Source organism: Tetranychus urticae, chromosome 2, assembly GCF_039701765.1.
Source record: "Tetranychus urticae isolate SD_2017Ah chromosome 2, NJAU_TeUrti_SD_1.0, whole genome shotgun sequence".
Lineage (NCBI taxonomy): Eukaryota > Metazoa > Arthropoda > Arachnida > Trombidiformes > Tetranychidae > Tetranychus > Tetranychus urticae.
The window spans coordinates 7,579,615-7,601,116 of NC_142959.1; the positions used below are offsets into that span (position 1 = coordinate 7,579,615).

General features: G+C 34.9%; 1 protein-coding gene across 1 annotated transcript; it reads left to right on the plus strand.

Annotated features, from left to right (window-relative positions):
• The first annotated feature begins 3,615 nt into the window (after positions 1 to 3,615).
• On the plus strand, positions 3,616 to 5,341 carry LOC107366211 (acetylcholinesterase-like). The gene is made up of 2 exons (XM_015933794.3): positions 3,616 to 5,096; positions 5,159 to 5,341. The coding sequence occupies exons 1-2, from the start codon at positions 3,658 to 3,660 to the stop codon at positions 5,337 to 5,339; spliced, it is 1,620 nt and encodes a 539-aa protein (XP_015789280.2). The 5' UTR covers positions 3,616 to 3,657; the 3' UTR covers positions 5,340 to 5,341.
• Positions 5,342 to 21,502: the final 16,161 nt, after the last annotated feature.

A 21,502-nucleotide genomic window follows, 5' to 3' on the forward strand; every position in this document is an offset into this window, starting at 1 on the left:
AAACAACTATTCAGTTTGATGAGTTAAATCTCTGTGCTGGTAAATGTAATTTAATCAACCTGTTATTTTGTTTAACAGCACATTTAACAGCCACAGGTATCACCAGTTTGCATTAGAGAGACTATAGAGATCTAAGAAAAATAGATTTTATAATTTCGTGTCAATCTAGATTTGACCATTTTTAGCTGATAAGTCTTTATGGTCACCAATCAAATCAAAATTGGGATAGTCACATCAATTAGTCTTGACTGAAATCTTTTAACTAACTGCCGACTCGAAGTTATGTGATAAAACTTATAACTTCACCCTGCATGATAAATCATATAACTTTTCGTTGCAGTTAGTTATTAAATAATACTTACAGTTGAGCACTTGCTAACGTGTTTCATGTTGATGTTAATGTGTTTACAATCGAAAAACGTAAAACTCTGAATTTCAATTAATATCCGGCAAGGGAAAGGATGAAACTAAACACAGTGAAATAAAAGTTTGAGCTTTGGAGACTAATTGGTCAGTTTCAAACATAAACTATTTTCTTGCATTAGCAATTTAAACACCTTAAAAATAGGAAACACACTCTAGTTGTCTAATAATCACAATCTGAACATTATCGCTTCATTAAAGCATTTGAATGTAGCAGCGAGTGATGCCTAAAGTTGATAATATTAATATAATCATGGATTAAAGTGAATCTTACTCAGTTGATCCAGGTAAGCTTGTAATTGGAGTGAATGATGAACACGAAAGAGGAGTGAAGAGGAATAAAGAATTAACTTAATGGTCAATTTTGAAATAAAAAGGACAAAGATGCTACTAATAATGAAGCAATTACCATTGGAGGCGAAAAAACAATAGCATTTATTTACTCGTTTAACATTGATCTTGAGCTTTAAGGAAATGAAAATATCAATTTAATAATGGCAATAAAGGTAATAAAAGTACAGACAAATAGCATTTATTATTGATAGTGACCTGTATTTATAAAGAAACCAACTCTGATTTAATCAAAACTGTAATACAACTGGATTAAGTTAATGACCATCAAATGCTTTTTCAATCATCAAATTCATCATCTTCCTGCTTCTCTTAACCTTTTTTGGGTTCCTTTTTCTTTTTTCATTTCATCTCTCGCAACTCACCTCAACTTGTTTAGTTAAAGACAAACAGACACCTACTCCATGTTGAGGGTGATGATAATTGATGAAGAAAAAAAAACGAAATTGAATCGACCAAAGTAAAGTAAAAAGAGGAAAATAAAATTGTCGCAACAAACAATATCAACTGAACAAGGAATCCATTAAAAGGTCCAACTATTATTGTACACCTACAATCACATCAGTTGTTCATTTAAACATTTACTTTTCTGTTCAAATACTGTTAAGTTTCATGAGAATTTCATCAGTTTCGAGAATGATTATCGAGTATACATTTGTATTGGTCAAACAATCCAAAGGCTGGTCAACTCAATTTCAATCCTATTAATCGATTCACGTATTCAACTTTAACCATTATTGAACACTTTGAACACAAGAAAAGCTAAACAAAAGTTTCAATTGATGCAGAAGAAAAAGACTCTTTTCTCGCCCATTTTTACTCTACTCGTCTCACAATTTTGTATTGATGTGATTGTTGAGCGTTAATGATTGTATTTAGAGTTTAAAATTGCATTTGATTATGTAAACAATGAAACTTTGAATCTTTTCATCATGAAATGAGCAAAAAAATAAACAATCAAGTTTTACAGAATGGGATAAATTGTCTTGACAGAAATGCTTATCTTCATCATCACACTCTCTCCTTGGTTCAAATTGTCCGTAAAATTGAAGGGAATTTCATTTTATCTTCTTTTATCTCTCATTCTCAACTTACGAGACTGTGATGATAATGATGACTATAAGGAGTCAAAGGAAGGAAAATGAAAGGATTGAAATGCAAGTAACACTGTTTAGAACGATCAATCGGTGTAAATGATAAAATCGATAGCCACTTTACTGTCTACCAGTATATTGGTGAGATCTGATATAAGCCTTAAACTGACAGTTCGATAAACTTATTTCGCATGATTGATGCTAAACTAAATCCTAGTTTAAGCCTTTTCAAACCTTTTTTTTCTTCTTTCTTTTCACTTCTTTTGGCACGAAAATAGTAAAAACTTTTTTTTTCAGATTTCTTAATGTAGCATCATTATTATGATAATATCCATCAAAATCATTAAACGTTAACTGTTAGCCAATGTGAAAATGAAAAGTTTTATTGCATAATAAATGATAATTGATGAATGGGTAAGTGAATCAGGGAAATGAATCAATTTCAATGTCATTTAGATTATTTCAACTTCGATGCAAATGGCTCTTTCTGTCTTCGTGAAAGTAAAGCTCTTGCAAATCGCGAAATATGTACAGCCAGCCAGTGTCATCTGTCTTTGTCATTTAAATATTTGCACCAAAAAGATGCATCAGTTGAAAATCACTAATCTTGAAGTACTCGGAATTAAAAACAATTCCGAGAAAGATAAGCTAAAACAATGGTAATAATCATAACCAATAATCAAGAATCCGCAAGCTGAAATAGGGGGAATAATAGCAAAACTGTGTGTAAGCCTTTAGCCTGTTTGGGTAGGAATATTTAATCGATGATATCTTTTTACTGGCTATCTGATAATCTGACTTCAGACAATTGAACAGTTGGCACTCTTTCATTCTGTTCACATAAACATGCGATTACACAACATTATGCTTTTCAACAACCCACATGACTCAAATATGTAGCAAGGAATGACTATCTCAATGTTTTGGTTTAATGAGATTATGTTTCTCATTAATTATTACATTGGGTTCATGCTGAATCAATTTTGATAAGAACAAACTGAAATTCGATTCTCAGTTTAAAAAGTTTCATGTTCGTGCCAAATTAGAAGGTACCTTTTGAAGGAAAGTTTTTGAAATTGCAATGTTATATTAATATGATACATGAATGTATTACTTTTCAAATGAATTTTCAAAGCCATGGAGTTTCTTTCTTATTCTATGATGATCACATCAGACATAGTACATATTGTTCAGCACTCTTCGCGTTCAAGCAATGAACAAATGTAAAAATAATTATATAATTAGCAAGGAAGCAATTGGAAGTCTAAAGGAATAAAGATTGGATGAAGTCATATGCACAGAATGTACAACTTCAACCTTGCCCATATAACGAAAATGATCTGAATTGGATAAAATTCAAAAGTCAAACACAGCTTGCACATTTTGCCAATAAAATAATGCTTTTAGTTTGAGTTTCTTTTTGTCAGCAGCATGCATAAAAATGAAAGTACATCATATTATTAATAATATAAGTATTTGTATTTGGTTGCATCAAGATAGCATTACAAAATTTCAGCTATAAATTGTTAAAAAAAATATGTTCGGTGGTAAATTTTGAAATATGTATCTTTAACTGCGAGCATTGAAATCAGACTCATCTGATGCATAATCATTTCTGTAGAACGACTTGACTTTTTAATTCTATTGTTTCACAGCAATCTCATTGGCGATATTGATTTCTGTACCTAATCATAGGATACTGATTTTTTGAGATAATAATTTGAATTTACTGCTAGTGAGCTGGCTTTATAAAAATAGAAAATTTTCCCATTATTGATGTTTATTTAAAATGAATATTTTGTTATTGTTTTGTTTCATTTTTTCACCCATTCATGGGCTTCATTTAACTCCAATAGTTAATTTGACTAGTGGTCCTATCCAAGGTAAAGTTACTGAATATGAATCGATTGGTGTTTACCAGTTTCTCGGTATTCCTTATGCAAAGCCTCCGGTTGGTAAGTTGAGGTTACAGTTACCAGTTAAACCAGATCCATGGACTGAGGTTAAATCAGTGACTGACTTTGGTCCAGCATGTCTCCAACCAACAAGTTTAATTAACGTAAAAAGGACCAGCGAAGACTGTCTTTATCTTAATATCTATGTGACTGAATCAACTTTTAGTAACTCATCAAAAAAACTACGACCAGTACTATTCTGGATTCATGGAGGAGCTTTTACAACAGGATCTGGCAATGCTGACACTGAAGGTATTCCAATGGTCCCGTTACACGATGTTGTACTTGTTACTATGAATTATCGTCTTAATGCATTCGGTTTCATCTACTTTGGAGCCAACGAACCTCGAATTCCTCCAAATATTGGTTTTCAAGATCAACTATTTGCTTTGAAATGGGTTCATGAAAATATTCAAATGTTTGGTGGTGATCCGAATAGTGTGACAATTTTTGGTGAATCTGCTGGATCTATGTCAATCTCTGCTCACCTATTGTCCCCACTTTCCAAAGGGCTCTTCAAACGATCTATTCTTCAGTCAGGAACAGTTTATATAGACCATGATTTAGATACATTGATTACTGATTCTTGGAAACTCTATAATAAAACATCATGTTCAAAATCAGAAGACGTTCTTGAATGCATGCAAAATTTGACTGCAAAGGAAATTCTAGATGGTCTGGATAATAGAGTAGTAGCATTTACCTTCACAGTTGGTGACACATTACTTCCATACGAACCATACAAAGTTCTTGCAGAAGGACTATACGATAATTCAGTTGATCTTTTACTGGGCGTTGAAAAGAATGAAGCTTCAATGTTCATGAATGCTATCGATCCCATAGCTTTCGATTACTTTTCCCCTCAGCCCATATCTTTTCATGAAGCTACAAACTTTTTGGAACGTATTTTTGATTCTAAATCAATTGACTATTTCCGTGAACTCTACATTGGTCCAGAAACTAACAATTCAGACTATTTGCGAGCTCAACTTGAAAGAGCTTACAGTGACCTTTTATTTGTTTGTCCGACTTATATCTTTGGTCATCAATATGCTTCTAATTTAGGCAAACAGGGCGGTAAAGTGTATGCTTATTTCCACACACAGAGACCAAAAGCTTATCTTTCTTTTTTTAACGAATGGATGGGAACATTTCATTCATCTGATATTCCATATGTTTTCGGTTTACCTCTGATAAAATCTGGTTATTCACAGAAAGATATTTCATTGAGTCGTGAAATGATGAAAATCTGGGCTCATTTCGCTGAAAATGGGTAAGTCTATTCATTTCATCGAGTAATCAATTAAATGACTTTGATTCATTATTTATTTACAGTGAGCCTCCAATGGTTGGTGAAACTAAATGGAAACCATTCCAAGCAAAGATGTCAGCAATGATACTAAACATCGATGATTGGGGAAAAACTGAAACTGAAAGAGTGGAATTTTGTCTCACACAATGGGATTATATATATCCACACGTTAGTAAGAAAAGAAATCAAAGTTCATCATTTTAATTTTTTATCCCAGAGCAAGTACCTATGCAACAGGAAAACTCAATTTGAATCAAATTTTCTTTATTGTCTTACCCGACAAAAAATGTGCTATGGTGCTGGACAAAATTTTTCGTACACCTCTTGATTTGTCTGTTATGAATTTAATATAATGATAAATTATTTTTCAACTATGAATAATGATTTTTAAAGATATAAAATTTGAAAATAACAACAAAAATTATTTGAAAAAAAACTTTACAAAAAAATATGAACAAAATAACAAAATATGACTAAAGATAAATGGACAAAATTATTCGTACAATAGACCAATGACTATCTTCTTGATCTCTGATTGGAAATTTTTGTGCAGTTAATGATTTCCCCTTTTAGCTCGATCACTTTCACTAGTCTTGAGCTCATTCCTGCAATCAAAGAAGATGTAGTTTCAATTCTTTCTTGGTTGAGCTTTTTTGCTGCTTCTTTGATTCCTTCCCACAGTTCATCAGTGTTTTGGTAAGGAGGACGATCGTAAACTATGTCTACAAGCATCTTCCAAACATTTTCAACTGGATTCAAGTCAGGTGACTTGGATGGCCAACTCAACAAAGCAGGTACATGTGATGATAACCAGTCAGTTGAATGCTTGCATTTATGGATACTTGCATTATCCTGTTGGAAATAGTATCTTCTTCGTCCAAAATGCTTTCGAAAAATAGGAAGAGCATTCGTTTCAAGAAAATCAGTGTAATACTGACCATTGATCCTGCCTATCATTCGAAAAACATGAACAATACCGTTAGGCAACAGCATTGCCCAAACCATGACTGATCCACCGCCCATCTGCCGCATTTCTCTACCTGAATCATCATTCTCGCTCATCCAACTCATCCAAGAATCTGGCCCGTCGAGATTAAATTTCTTTTCATCCGAGAAAACCGTCTTTTTCCATTCGAAGCAATCTGAAAGCCACTTCTTAGCCATGTTAACTCTGTCATCTTTGTGCTGTTGCTTGAGCTGGATTCTTTTTGGATTCTTTTTATATTTTAAACCTAACGCTGACAATGACCTTCTTACTGTCCGGTTTGAGCATTCCAAGTCACAATTTGTCTTTACTTTTGCAGCATTCACCTTTTCTCCTCTTCCTTTAAGTCTGTTCACCTCTCTTTTAATTTTGTTGACATCTCTTGGGGCTAGTATTTTTGGACGACCAACATCTTGTTTTGACCTCTCATAATCGTTTTTAATCATGTATTGTACTGTACTTGGTGTTAATTTAAATTTCCTAGCAGTTCCTCTCAAATTCTCAGTTTCTTCGTACTCTGCTCGAACTAGGGCTATCAACTCTTTTGAATGCATACTGTATCGATGTAAAACCATCAGAATGTTAGTATCCAGATAATATAGCTTAAAAAATTACTTACTTGGTATAGTTGCAAAGATATTCGTCAAAAAGTCCAGTGTACGAAAAATTATGGCCAGCAGAATCGAGGCAGGAAACAGTAGTACCCGGAATGGAGGAATTATGAAACTATTTCATCAATTAATTACTTCGATCGACACCAAATAATACACTTACTACGTTTACAAGTTCAAATTAATCAAAAAAGTTCACAAAAAAGCAGAAAAACTAGTGTACGAAAAATTTTGTCCAGCACTATATAAGAAGATATTATCTAGGTTATTGCTCATTGATTATTTTTTAATATGATAAAATTTAAATATTTTACGTTCTTTTCAAGAAATTCATTTTATGAATGGTAAATAATAATAATAATTTTCTTATCAAAATTCATGGTCTTGAGTAGCAGAAAAAAATACGCTACTGTGGTACAGACCAGAACTGAATATATTTCCGGTTATTAACATTCAATTTAAATTTTCAGCAGCTCCAGTTTTCAATGGCTTAATTGACATTCAGCATAAATCAGCGTAATCAACTGAAAGGTTTCGGTCGGGGAATCTGAGTCGAAGACTGCCAACTTGCTTTCACTACAAGTTATTTAGTTCGTATCTAGGATCGCTTGAGCGAATGTACACATATCAACTAACTATGAACTTAGATATCTCGTGAGAGATGGGTTAACACAATTCAAATAAGAAACTTAGAGTTAAGAGAGATACGACTTTATTCATTTATTGAAAGGAAAATTTAGATGAGTTTAACTTCTAATTTTAGGAGGGTCGCAGAGTGTAAGAAAACTGGTTAATTTGAATTAATTGAGACTTACAATGAGAACATTGAGAAGACTGATTTTCACATTGAATGAATTTGCTTTTATAGCGAGGGTTAAAACAAAAGAATAGAAATGGAGGGAATAATTGAAAGGACAGATTTTCACTGTCTATGTTTGTCGTCAAATGATTGGTAATGGTACCAAAGAGTGTGACTAAGATACTCTTATCTTAATTAAGCTTACCAAAGCTATCAAGGCTTTTTACCTTTTGAATATGTCTAGAGACATAAACTATGAAAGATCTCAAGAGAGATATGGTAGGCTTTTTAGTGCTTCTAGGATTAAGAAAGAGTGATGTACAGTTGAAAAGCAAGCTAAAAAAGAAAGGGATTTTAGCATCTCTTACTTTATGTCACCTTTTTTTCAACTTTTAAGTCTTAGTGGTTTGGATTAGTTGAGATTGTGGTCAACTTTACAATTCTTAGATTTGGCTAATTTAGGATTAACAATTAGACGCACACGAGAGGCTAAACATAGTTATGAAAACTTGATACAGATAAATATATTGTTAGAGCAATAAGATAATTAAATGAAATCAAATGAAAGATTAAGAAATTAAAGCATAAATAAATCTAGAGATTGAAGGCTTGAGTAATACTTGGAATCATTTCAGAAGGTCAGAATTTTACCCAACACTTCCGTCTATTGAAGACCTTGATTCCCTTTTGAAATGAGGTTCATGGATTACGAAGACTTGAATCTCTTGAGCTTGAGCGCTGTCTGGTTGGATAAAATATATGATCTCGAACTTGAGAAGGGCGAATAGTTTGAGTTGACGATCCAGAAGATCCGGTTGAAGTGAATGATTGTGGAGACAGTGAAGAAATGTAAGATGAATTTGAGAGCGGAGGAGTATGTGGACTTGGAGGAAGATCGTAAGGCAATTGTTTTCCATAGGCATATCTGTGAGAACGAGAAGAATTCTGAGAAGAAGTGGAAGAAGTGGAGGAAGATGCAGCACTTTCATGAGCAGATCCATAATGGCTTGATCCAGAAGATTTTGAAACAGAAGAGGCAGAAGAGTTTGATCTCGTTCGCTGAGTTAGTTCATTCAGATATGAATAAATTGTTGAAGTTGGAGAAGTCGGTTCAGGAAAGTCTATTCTTGGAGGAGGAAATAAAGATGAATGAGTTGAGGATTCTTCCATGGGTTCATGTTTACGCTTTTTAGCAACTGAAGGAGTGTCTGAAGGGGTTGGAGAAACATTTCTGGAATTAGATGATTGAGGTCTGATTGAAAGTTCAGAGACTGGAGGAATAAGTTTAGTTGGTGAGACATTTTCAGGAATTAAGACCGGAGTTTTATCTACTTCAATTGTTAGATCAACCAATGGGCAAAGTACTTCAGGAGGTGGAGTACCAGGAGCAGGAGGAACATATTCAGGAGGTTCTGAATTGTCTGTTGAAATTGACTGAGAAGAGTTGTGAGATCTCTTTGTATTGTTTGAATTGTTTGAAGAGCTTGAACTCGCAGAATGTACAGAAACGTTACATTCACTCTCTCCATAATTTGAGTATTCAGATGAATCTGTTGAGGAAGCAGGAGGAACACAAGGTGCTCGGAATTCTAAGTCTTTATTTCGTAGGACATAAGCCCAGTTAGAAGGCCAATGTGCTTCGTTTGCTTCAACTCGTTTTCTGTAGAGATGTAAAAGTTTTGAGACTCTTCGATTTCCACAGGTTTGAGGAATGTTACAATGATGAATTCCGCATTGTTGACTAGCCATGAGCTCGATTTCTTGCCAGTGTCCCATGTACAGGTTCATTCCTGTAATAGCTTCTACTGCAGGAGAATGTGCTTCAGCTTTCAGAGTGTAAGCAGGGAAAAGCAGGAAAGAAATTAATGATAAAGATGCTGGAGAAGCAACATAAGGAGAGAAGTACTGCGTGATTTCTCGGAATTTGTGCTGGAGAGCACTGAGTTCAGAGTCAGATAGATCGAGAGATCTGATCATATTTACCAAGCCAGAACCTACGATGGCTTTAGCTGTGAGGAAAAATGTTAGAATCTGATCACGAACAGAGGCAAAGGATTTCGCATGTTTGATATCATTTCGATGAAGACCATGATACTCTGTATCCATGTAAGCAATATTTTCATTATTAATGAGGCTTTCATAGACGATATTGCGGAAACCATCCACAATTACGACCCAAACTGGTCGAGGTCGATAAGCATCTCGACGTCCATCAAAGGTGTAACCATAGACTTTACAATAGGCCATGTGAATGCAGTAAGTTGTCTCAGGCGATGGATGATATTGAATGTTTTGTGCAATTAGTTTCTCTGTTTTCTCCTTTAATTTAGGCATATTAACTGTAGTAAGGCGATGAAAATCGCGGATAGCAACATCCAATTTGTTTCGTCGATTAATGAGATGTTGAGGATTAGTGCAAGTTGGAATTGTTGGCTCGAATTTGAGACCACGAAGTGAAAGGAAATACTTTTCAGCAATTTTGATTACTTCAGCTAATTGTTCCTTAGTTATCCTTTCAAGAGGATTGATTCTTACAAATGGCATGAGTTGATCACCAGAATCAGGGGCAACAGTTTTAATGATTCGAGGAACATTTTTAGGTGGAAGTCCACAAGCAATTTTGACCCATTCTTCCGAGTCAGAGAGGAGGTAAAAAGGGACTTTTGACCATCGGATAGTATGAGGACGGGGTTTGATAACAGTAGGATCAATTTTCTTACCAATAATTGGGTCAAACCCAACTATATGTTGAACAAAATTTTCCTCTTCACTTAAAGGGTGAGTAGGATCTTTTGTTTGTTTGAAAGCGTCCCAGAATCCTAACTTAAAATTAGCAAGAGTGCGAATTGCGCTGGGTTTAAGGAAGGGATCATCGGGATTTTCATCCTTCATGTGGGACAAGCAAGCCCAAAGTTTCATTTTTTCATACCACTGATTATCGTGGGATCTGTGATTCTCGGGATCTTCGAAAGATTGTGTTTTAAATGATCAGGCAAGAAGTTAGACAAACTTTTTGGAGCTTGAGTAAGTTCTTCTCTGATAGGATTCGGAATGAATGGAATCTCTTCAAATGTAAATATTTCAATTTGTTCATTGAATAAGCCTAATCGGCATTTTGGTTCATGTTCCATGAACTCTTCTATTGGGAAAGTGTTTGTACACATAATGCGTCTGCATTTGAATCTAGTTTTCTCATAGATATCTAAAATATTTTTATTTGAGAGAGGTTGGAAAAAAGGATAATCGTCACGCTGAGCATGATATGAAATACATTTCGGAAGGACACATAAGAATTGATGAGGATGAGAGAGAGGTAAAAGTTTGAGGATAGATACAAGTTCTCGAAGCCAGTTAACACAGGCAAGGCAGTAGCACTTTTTACAAGATCTACATTCTCGCGGAACTAAGCTAATTTGTTCACAAAAAGCACATCTGATTTGATTATCTATCTGAGGGAAATCTTGATTTCTGATATAACCTTTAACTATTCCATGAGGAATCAAAGGTAAATCCATAGTCTTTATTGACTCGTCCTTAAAGACATTATCAAAAATTTTCTGTCTCATCATTTCATTGAATTGTTCACGAATAGTTTTGAAACATTTTGCCTTTTCTTCTACTATTGCTTTTATTTCAATATATCTCTCATCTGAACAAAAATCTGGCAAGGGTGCAGTGGGTAATGGAGCAGGGTACTCTCCACGAGCAAAATCGTAATCATTTGGCTTAAGATATCGCTCTGGCCATATCTTAGGATTGGAATTATTAGAAGTAGGATTTGGATTGTTTGAGCTGGAAGGGTTTGTATTTCTCTGATTTGAATTATTCTGGGTTGAATGATTTTGATTTCCTGACTTTCATTTGAGTTATTTGGTTCATTTTGATTACGATTTGGGGAATCTGAGGGTGAGTTTCCAGGTGTAGGAGTACAAGAGGGTAGAAGAGCGAGGTATGTGTTTTGAAGGGTAATTCTGTTTCGATTAGGAAGATAAGTTTTGAGTGGTCGCTGAATTGAAATTTTAGAGTATCTGGGAAATGGTTGGTAAGGAACTTTGTAGTAATGCTGACTCGGAAGATTTGAATGCAAAACCTTAGTGGAACTTACCGAGTGAAATGGAGTAACTTGAAGAGCATTAGGATTAATTGGACCAGCGACTGATTTTGGTTTTGACTTGTTCGTCTTCTGAGGGATTTCACCCATAGCTTTTATGACATCAGTCATTGAAACTTTTCCTCTAGGAGATATCTGCTTGAGTTTGTTAGCAAAGTCTTCTTTGTCTTTTGGCATATACAGCGGAGTGGAATCATTCAACTTCTTAGATTTATTGATAGTTTCACCAGGACTAGGTTTCAATCTCAGAGCACGAGTTTCTTCATCAGTATCATCGTCAGATAATTCAATTGGAGCTAAAGGAAATTTTTCCTGAGTATAAGAAGTGTTCTTATGAGTCAGTTTGCTAGTTGAAGCACTTGATGACGGTAAAGTTGAAGATGAGACAATAGAGCGGTAAACGCGTTGATGACCAGAAGGTTTACCAGGCACGAAGATTCGAGTGGTTGGATCATCGTTGAACTTAGCCTCGACTAAGTCAGCATCAGGAAACTGATTGAGTGGAACAGGGGACGGAGAACGAATTCTTTGAGCAATTTCAGGAGGAGTAGGAACTCGCTGAAGTTCACCTGAAGGTAGGATCTTTTCGATCAAAGTTTTCTTGATAGGATTCATTGTTTCAAAATTTAGAGTTTTAACTCGTACAAAATAAGTAAGAACTTGAGAAGTAAATTGAATTACTGAATAACTTGGAAAGTTGAAGATAGTTAATGAAAACTGAGGGAACTGATTTCCTTTGAAGGAAAATGAAGTTAAGGTAAAAGTTTGAAATGGAGGAAAGTTGAAGATTTGAAATAATAACTGCAGGAGAGTTTGAAATTGAAATTTCAGAGGATTTGAAAGATTAAGAAATCTTAAGGTGAGTTTGAATAAGTTGAAAGTAAAGACTGAAAGGTTTAAAGAATTTGTGGTTAAAGTTGAGGTTAAAAGCACAAAAGGATTTATAAAGCTAGAGCTTTGTACTGGTCTTGTGAGAGACGAAAAGTGAAATGAAGTTAAGATTAACCCTTTTGTCTTAACACTAGTGACACTGGTACTAGGGGGAAAAATTTTCTCTTTCCCTTGATGACTCGATTGATTTTGATTGGCCAATGAAGGCGTTGATATGCTTAATAGTTTATCTCCTTTTGCTTTTGTTAACTTTACCGATGATGGTATATCAAGATAACAAAGATAAAGCACAAATGTATTGGCGCCTAATTTTTGCTTTCTCGTCTGGGCTCTGGTTTGCCTTGTTATATCATTAGAGTGATGAGTTAATTTTTGCTGGGAAATTTCTTTGTCTGCAGTTAAATACTTTCTTTTAGTTTTGGGTTGTTTAGCTTTTATGGGAAATTGGGTTTTGATATAATTTGAGTTATTAGAAACTTCGGGTAAATTTGAATTGGAATTATTTAAGGGATTTGAATTATCATTTGAATTGAGATTATCTGCACTTGAATTGGCTTCTGATATCTCTTGAGAGATTTGGCTTTGTTCAGTATCAATTGAATTAGTTTGTTTAAAACTTTGAGATACTCTTTGATTTGCTTTGCTTAAGTTTTCTGATATATTTTTAAATATGGATCTTGGGATTTTAACTGAATCTAAAGTTTTAGTGAAGTCTTGAGTTTGATCAAAATCATTCGCAAATGAAATTTTGAGAAATTTATTTAAATCAAAATCATTCTTTTCAATAACTAAAGGGTTTTCTGTCTGTTCTAATTCTGGCAATGATTCTTGAGAATCTGAGGGTTCAATTTCTGAATTTAAATCTAAGTTTGAATCTGAGGAATGAGAGTTTTGGTTTGTTAAATCTGGTTGAGTGAAATCTGTATTAGGAAGTAAATTAGGAAAGTTAAAAGTTTCATTTTCTAGGTAAGTTTCAGGATTAAAATACTGGTTTTTAAGCTTTTTCATGCGTTCAGTTAGTACACCTCGGTAAAGCTTAGTATTAGAGACATTAGCGCTAAATAGACCTAAATCTTCAGTTTCAAGGAGTAAGAGTGAACCTTTTTGAAGTCCACAGACTAAGTAAGGTCCATGAAATTTCTGACGCAATTTCTTTGCAATTGTTGGATCAACAGATTCATTCTTTACAAAGACGAAATCGCCTAAGCGATATGGAGAGGAAGCATGCAAACTTTTTGTTCTTTGAATCTGATACAATTGTTGAGAGTGGAGTCTAGCAAAAGCTAATTTTCTTGCTTGATTTACGTTAAAGTGATTCTGATCTGGAAAGTCTAAGAGATTATCAAGGGGCTTTCTAGGGTGTCGTCCAAAGACAAGAAAATAAGGAGAGAATCGAGTGATTTTGTGAATTGAGGTGTTAATTGCGAAAACTGAGGCTTCTAGAGTATTTTTCAGGTCTTTAGTACTGTTAGCTATTACGTATGATCTCAATCTTTCAGCTATCGTACGATTACATCGTTCAACGATACCTTGAGATTGTGGATGATAAGGGTTAGATTTCTCATGTTTTATCCCATTTTCCTTGAGGAAATTATGAACTTCTTCACTTGTGAAGTTAGTTCCCTGGTCAGTTTGAATGACTTTCGGAAATCCGTAGATTTGAAAGAGGGATTTTAATAAATCTATTACTGTTGAAGCTTTCTGATTGTTGGTTAACTTAGCAAAAACATATCGTGAGAGTATGTCGACTAAAACAATTATGTACTTTTTTACCTGGTTTACTACAATGGGACCTTGTACATCCAATTCAAATCTTTCAAAGATTTCTCGAGGAATAGGTTTGGTTGAAGGATCTACATAAATCACATTTGTAGGTTTAGCAATTTGGCAAGTTATGCAGTTATCGCAGAGATTTTTCACAAGATCATGGAGATATTTGCACCAAAATCGACGGGCAATTTGCAAGTATGTCTTTTCGGGACCAAAGTGACCACCTAAGGGACTTTCATGTTCATAGGCGAATATATCTTTTAAAAGATCATCATCTATCACCAATCGAGAACCAAAGGGGGTATTGATATCCTTTCGGTACAATAATCCATCTCTCATCGTATAGCGTTTGAGCGCTACAACATCATTTGCTTGATATAAATTGATTAAACTTTGAATATCTGGATTGTTTGCTTGAGTTGTCCGGACTTTTTCTTTCCATATACTTAATTCAGAGGGGGTTGGATTTGCAGAGGGTTTAATATGATGAGTTTCAGTAGTAGAGGAGTAGCAAATAGCAGGAAGAGAGTTTAGATCATTCAAATGATGAATTTCACTAAAACAAAGAGTAGTTAAGCCAATATCATGATAATGATAATCAGAAGGATCAATAACATAATCGATCAGGTAGATTCGATCAAGAAATTCTTCTTCAGGGTCGATTGTTTTACGATGGGACCAAGAATTTTGGTACCTGGAGAAGCAATCTGGAGGATGCGTTGAGCCTTTCTTGTAAATTACTTTGAAATTGTAGGTAGATAACATGATTGACCATCTTTGAAGTCTTGAATTCTTAAAGTTTGTTTTTGTTAATTGGCAGAGTGCATGGTGATCAGTTTCAATGAGAAATAATTCACCTTCGAGGAAGTGTGTGAACTTGTTGACACCAACGAAGATTGCGAGTAATTCTTTTTCTGATACGGAGTAGTGTTTTTGATATTTTTGTAACTTTTGACTGTAGAAAGATAAAGGTAACCAATCTTTAACTTCTTCTATTGGGGTTAATGGGTCATAAGAAGGAGAGTTTAAATCTTCTTGAAGAAGTATACCTCCAACTGCATGGTCGGATGCATCAGCGGAAACTTTTCTTCTTAGTGTAGGGTCATAGTGTACTAGCATTGTTGTTGAGATTAATGAATTTTTGAGGGAATCGAGAGCGTGTTTGTCATCAGGGAGAATTTTAAATCTTTTTTCTTTGGAAATAAGGCGGTAGAGAGGAGCAGCAAGAGTTGAGAAATTTGGTATGTAACGGGAGAAATAATTATAACAGCCTAAGATTGATTGAAGTTCGCGTACATTGCGAGGATATGGTAGATTCTTTAAGGCTTCGACCTTCTTTGGATCAGGGCGGATTCCTTGTCCAGAGACAAGATGACCTAAGAGTAGGATCTCTTCATAACCAAAGTTGCACTTTTGAAGTTTAACTTTGAGATTATATTGTTGTAAACGTTTGAGAACCATTTCTGTATTGGTTAACAATTCAGGAAAAGTTTTACCAACTACAGGTACATCATCGAAGTAGCCTATGCACTTTTGATAAGTGAGTCCATCTAAGACTTTATTCATTAAACGTTGAAATATGAAGGGAGCGCAAGCCAAACCCATTGGCAAACGTTTATAATGAAATTTGCCGTCAGGTGTGACGAATACAGTTTTCCTTCTTTCTTCTTCTGGAAGCTCGATTTGATGGTATCCTTGAGCAAGATCGAAAATATTGAAGTATTTTCCACCTCTAACGACTTCTAAACAATCGTCAATGCGAGGCATTGGATATTTAGGAACCTTTGTAATTCGGTTCAGTCGGCGATAATCAATGACCATACGGTAACTGCCATCAGGTTTTGAGACCAATATCGATGGAGCACCACCAGGAGCATCGCTATGCTCAATTATATCGTTTTCCAACATTTCATTAGTAATCTTTTGAATTTCTTTACGTTTATGAATAGCGCAATTGTATGGATTTTGTTCAGGAACTGGACCATCTAGTTCAATCTTAACTGGACAGACTGAAGAGGGTACAAGACCTAAGTCATTTTTTGACTTAGAGAAGCTTGATTGAAACGAATCTATCAAGTTTGTTAATTGTTCTTGCATTTGGGCTGGTAATTCAGGATTGATTCTTTCTGCAATCTTTTCTCTAAATGGTTGAATTTTAATTTCAGCAATTTCTTGGGGTGTGTGTAAGTCACATTTTGCTATGACTGCTGGAGCGTTTCCAACTTGAACAGGAACAGTTTGAATTTGTTTTGGATGAGTTTGCTTTGAACGAGAGTCAATAATATAATTGTTATCGGAGTTATTAGCAGGAAGAGTAGTTGTGTTGAAAATCATTTGAGTTTCATCGGGAGTGCAAAATCTAAAGAGGAAATTTGGATCTAGTGGAGTTGAATCGTAATATTCAGAACAGGTAGTGTGGTATTCGTTACCATCGGATTTAATGGTGAAGTAGTATAAGTGGATGAATGCATTTCCTATTAAACATACGGGATCAAAGTTGTTAACAATATGGAGTCGAAAGACTCGAGACTCAGGCATATTAGGATGCTTAACCACAGCATAAGCGAATCCATGAGATGGTACGCTTTCTTTAGCAGCAATTCCTTTGAGGGATCTATTATAAGGAATGATGTGAGCGCCTAATTCAGCAGCTATCTTGGAGTCAAGAGCTGAGATAGTTGAACCAGTATCGAGGAGAACTCGACCTTCTCGAACCAATTCTCGATTGGGAGTGCACATCTTGAATGTTGCTTGTGGCATGTGAGCTAAATTTGTATCTCCAAGTTGAGTTAACAATGGTACAACTGGTACAGTTGAAAGAGTGAATGCAATTCCAGAATCTCGTAGAGCATCAGCACGAGGTTCAGGAGGAAGAGGTGCATGAGCCATATTGGAAGAGGATGGTTGAGTGTTTTGAGTAATAGCAGGGGTAGCAGGAGCAGCGGTAATTGCTCTTGTATTGGGATTTGCACGGGGTTGTGAATTGTTTTCTCGGTATTGTTTAGTTCTGCATTGATTAACTGTATGACCTATTCGTTTACAAAAGGTACATTGAGGGGATTTGAAGTTGTGTTGGAACTTGAGTGATGGGGTTTATAAGGCATATTTCGGGAGTTTGAGTTTTTGTTATCGGGTTTCTTTATGTAAGTGTTAAGGTTTGAAGTTCGAGGATTTTGAGACTGTTGGGGGTTTTTGTTTTTATGAAATTGTTTGTTTTGCTCGGCTTCAAAGTATTTTCTAATTAGTAAATTAGTGATTTTTGGTAAATCATCATTATACCCTAAGGTATTGATTTCGTGAATTATATACTGAGGGAGATGGTTTAAAAGTTCTAGTTTAAATATTTCTTCGGAATAAGGGCCAACTGCTTTGGTTAATGCTTGTCTGAGTTTAAGTAAAAACATATTAGGATGTTCAGAGAAATTGAATCTCAACTGTCTTAGTTGAAACTGAGCTGAGTAATGCATTGCTGGAGTCTTAAGAGCGTTTGTAAGCGCAGTTAAAAACTCGTTATAGTCTCGGATGTTTGGATCGAGAGTATTAGCTAGAGCTAGAAGTTCATGAGCGAGAGATTTTTTGAAGCATCGCAATCTAGTGCTATCATCTACATTGTCTTGAGCGAGTCTCTGTTAAGTCTTTGAAATAAACTCAGTAGCATCTTCACCTTTTACAAATTCTGGTACGAAGGGATCAGGTTTGAGATTGGCTAAGGCATTGATTAAGAATTGAGATTCATTGAAATTAAGATTATGGCTTGATGAAGGAGGAGGAGGAGGAGGATTGTTGTTACTGACATTGGGTGAAATTGGAGGAGTTTCAAGGTTTGCACCAAGAGATTGGAGAATCTCTACGAACTTTCTGATATTACCGAGAGGAATAGGGAGAGCGTTGATTTCATGCATGTTTGACCTCATGATCGTCTCACGTTCTCGTCCTATGGAGCGGATGATTGTTTGAATTTCTTCTTCGGTTAGTCCTCTATCTCGACAAGCTTGAACCCAATCAGGGACAGTGTAAGTGGTCAATGCCGTAGTGGGCAAACATTCTACATCAGCTTCGGTCATAACTTCACCTTGACACAGCAAGTGAGTACGGGTACAGTCATATAACTTTTTCTTTGCCAAACACGGAATTGGTATATTAACACGCCAATTGGTTAATATTTCAGTAATTTCAGCGTCTTCCAATTCATGTACAATTGGTTGGTCAGGTGCAACACCAAACTTTCTTCTTCTTGTAGCATTTGCCATAATGATAACTTTGGGTTAACTTTGTAGAGTTTGAAGCAGCAGTGGAAATATCTTATAAAAGATTAAGCAGATCACTAGAGTGATGGTTGTAATAATTTGTTGAATTGAATTTGAATATGGGATTGAATGGTTATAATAGTTTCAGAGAACTGGGGTTGAGAGTTTAAAAGCGTAAAAAGTTTAAAAGGGTTTGAACAGGAATTGAGAGTTATAAGTAACTGGGAATTGAATGAGGAATAAAGTTGAAATTGAATTGAATATTTTTGAAGAATTGAGTTAATTGTTACCACAGACTTTATGAGCACTTGAGAGAACCTTCGAGGGTTGATCCTGATCACAGAGTTTGAGAGTTTGTTGGATGTCTTGAATTTGACGAATTTTGTTGAAATTTTGTTGAATTTGTGGAAATTTGAAAGTCTAAGTCAGGCGCTTGAAACGCACGTTGAAGACGTACTACAGAGCTTTTGAAGGTCACTGAATGACAATGAGAATGTGGTTGTTGAACACAGTAGATTGACACGGGCACAGACTTAGCAATCCTGCCGTGGTCGCCAAGTGAAAGGTTTCGGTCGGGGAATCTGAGTCGAAGACTGCCAACTTGCTTTCACTACAAGTTATTTAGTTCGTATCTAGGATCGCTTGAGCGAATGTACACATATCAACTAACTATGAACTTAGATATCTCGTGAGAGATGGGTTAACACAATTCAAATAAGAAACTTAGAGTTAAGAGAGATACAACTTTATTCATTTATTGAAAGGAAAATTCAGATGAGTTTAACTTCTAATTTTAGGAGGGTCGCAGAGTGTAAGAAAACTGGTTAATTTGAATTAATTGAGACTTACAATGAGAACATTGAGAAGACTGATTTTCACATTGAATGAATTTGCTTTTATAGCGAGGGTTAAAACAAAAGAATAGAAATGGAGGGAATAATTGAAAGGACAGATTTTCACTGTCTATGTTTGTCGTCAAATGATTGGTAATGGTACCAAAGAGTGTGACTAAGATACTCTTATCTTAATTAAGCTTACCAAAGCTATCAAGGCTTTTTACCTTTTGAATATGTCTAGAGACATAAACTATGAAAGATCTCAAGAGAGATATGGTAGGCTTTTTAGTGCTTCTAGGATTAAGAAAGAGTGATGTACAGTTGAAAAGCAAGCTAAAAAAGAAAGGGATTTTAGCATCTCTTACTTTATGTCACCTTTTTTTTCAACTTTTAAGTCTTAGTGGTTTGGATTAGTTGAGATTGTGGTCAACTTTACAATTCTTAGATTTGGCTAATTTAGGATTAACAATTAGACGCACACGAGAGGCTAAACATAGTTATGAAAACTTGATACAGATAAATATATTGTTAGAGCAATAAGATAATTAAATGAAATCAAATGAAAGATTAAGAAATTAAAGCATAAATAAATCTAGAGATTGAAGGCTTGAGTAATACTTGGAATCATTTCAGAAGGTCAGAATTTTACCCAACACAACGTACAATAATTCAGACGATTTTGAAAAATAGTCGAAAATTGATTTAAATTTCAATATTTTTTGGATCCTAACAGCAATGATAGATGTTGATATAAAAATATATTTATATTTACTTGAAAAGTATTTGCTTTAAATTTGATCCGAACAAACGATTTAAAATTTTAGGCCGGTTTTCGAGGTTTTTAAGTTATATATTTATGCATGTCATATAAGTACATTGTTGTAATTATCGAAGCGTGTACACAAATTATGTATGTGAGGTTCTTTACATCATTTGAAAAACTTCTTTTTACAAACTAACGAATAAATCTTTAGTAATCTTTTTTCTTTCTAATTTTTGAGGCTAGCTCCAATCAACATGCCTAATATCTGCTGTTTTTTCGATGTAAAAGGCTTTCATGTCAACAACATGTTTATTCCACGTGAAGCTTCGATTGTTGAAGAAAATGCCACTCTCCAGGCAGGTTCAAACGGTTAATATCCAGTGAACTTGGCTGACACTCTTGAAAAGTATATCTTAATCAATGGCGAATCTCATTGATTTTATTGATAAAAAATCGCTGATTTAACAAGGATGTTAACTAATTCTGCATGAAATTTTTTGTTTTGCAATTTTCATTTATCCCGCGTCATCAGTAAATTTAATTAACTCGCGTAACAAATGGGTTCCTGAATGTAACCAAGCCCAACCTCCAGTTTCAAGCTCACTGGGCCAACTTGATTTGTTTTTCTGTATTTTTTCAGATTCTACTTGGTTCTTTTGGTGCAGTAATGGTAGTAAATATTTGTTTTGTTAGTGCTAACTTATTTCTTATCTTATTATTTAATTTGGTACTGAATCTTGGAGGAGTTGGTTCTAAATCTAGAGGGAGTCGGTACTGACTCAATTTCTAGAGAAGCGTAGAAGATTTCGTTTGAAAACGCGATCTTTCAATCGCAACCAGATGTAATTCTAACGCAGGTCTGCACAATAATATTGATTTTTCAACATGAAAACTAAAATTTTACTCAATGTGATTTGGATATTTAAACCGTAATAAATCAATAAGCAATAATCACAGAAGGTTGAAACTTTGTATGAATGATTTTGAAGATTAAAAATTATGAAATGACTCTCATTTGACCTATAAAGTCCTCCTGAGCATTTCCCGCAAAATGACCTTGTACGACATCGACCTTGAAATATGGCAAATAAGTATTGGCGAAACGTGCGTAAACACAATATTGGGTCAATCGGTCAACTTGGGTCTGAATAATAGCCAAAACAAAACATACCTTTTAGCGAACTTGCCCTGTATATTGTTATAATAATTAGCTACAACCAAAGAAAGAAGTAGAAAGCAATGAAAAACCTAAAAGGAAAAAGATTGGATGAAGTTATATGCACAGAATTTACAACTTTAACCTTGCCCATCTAACGAAAATGATCTGAATTAAATCGAATTCAACGGTCAAACA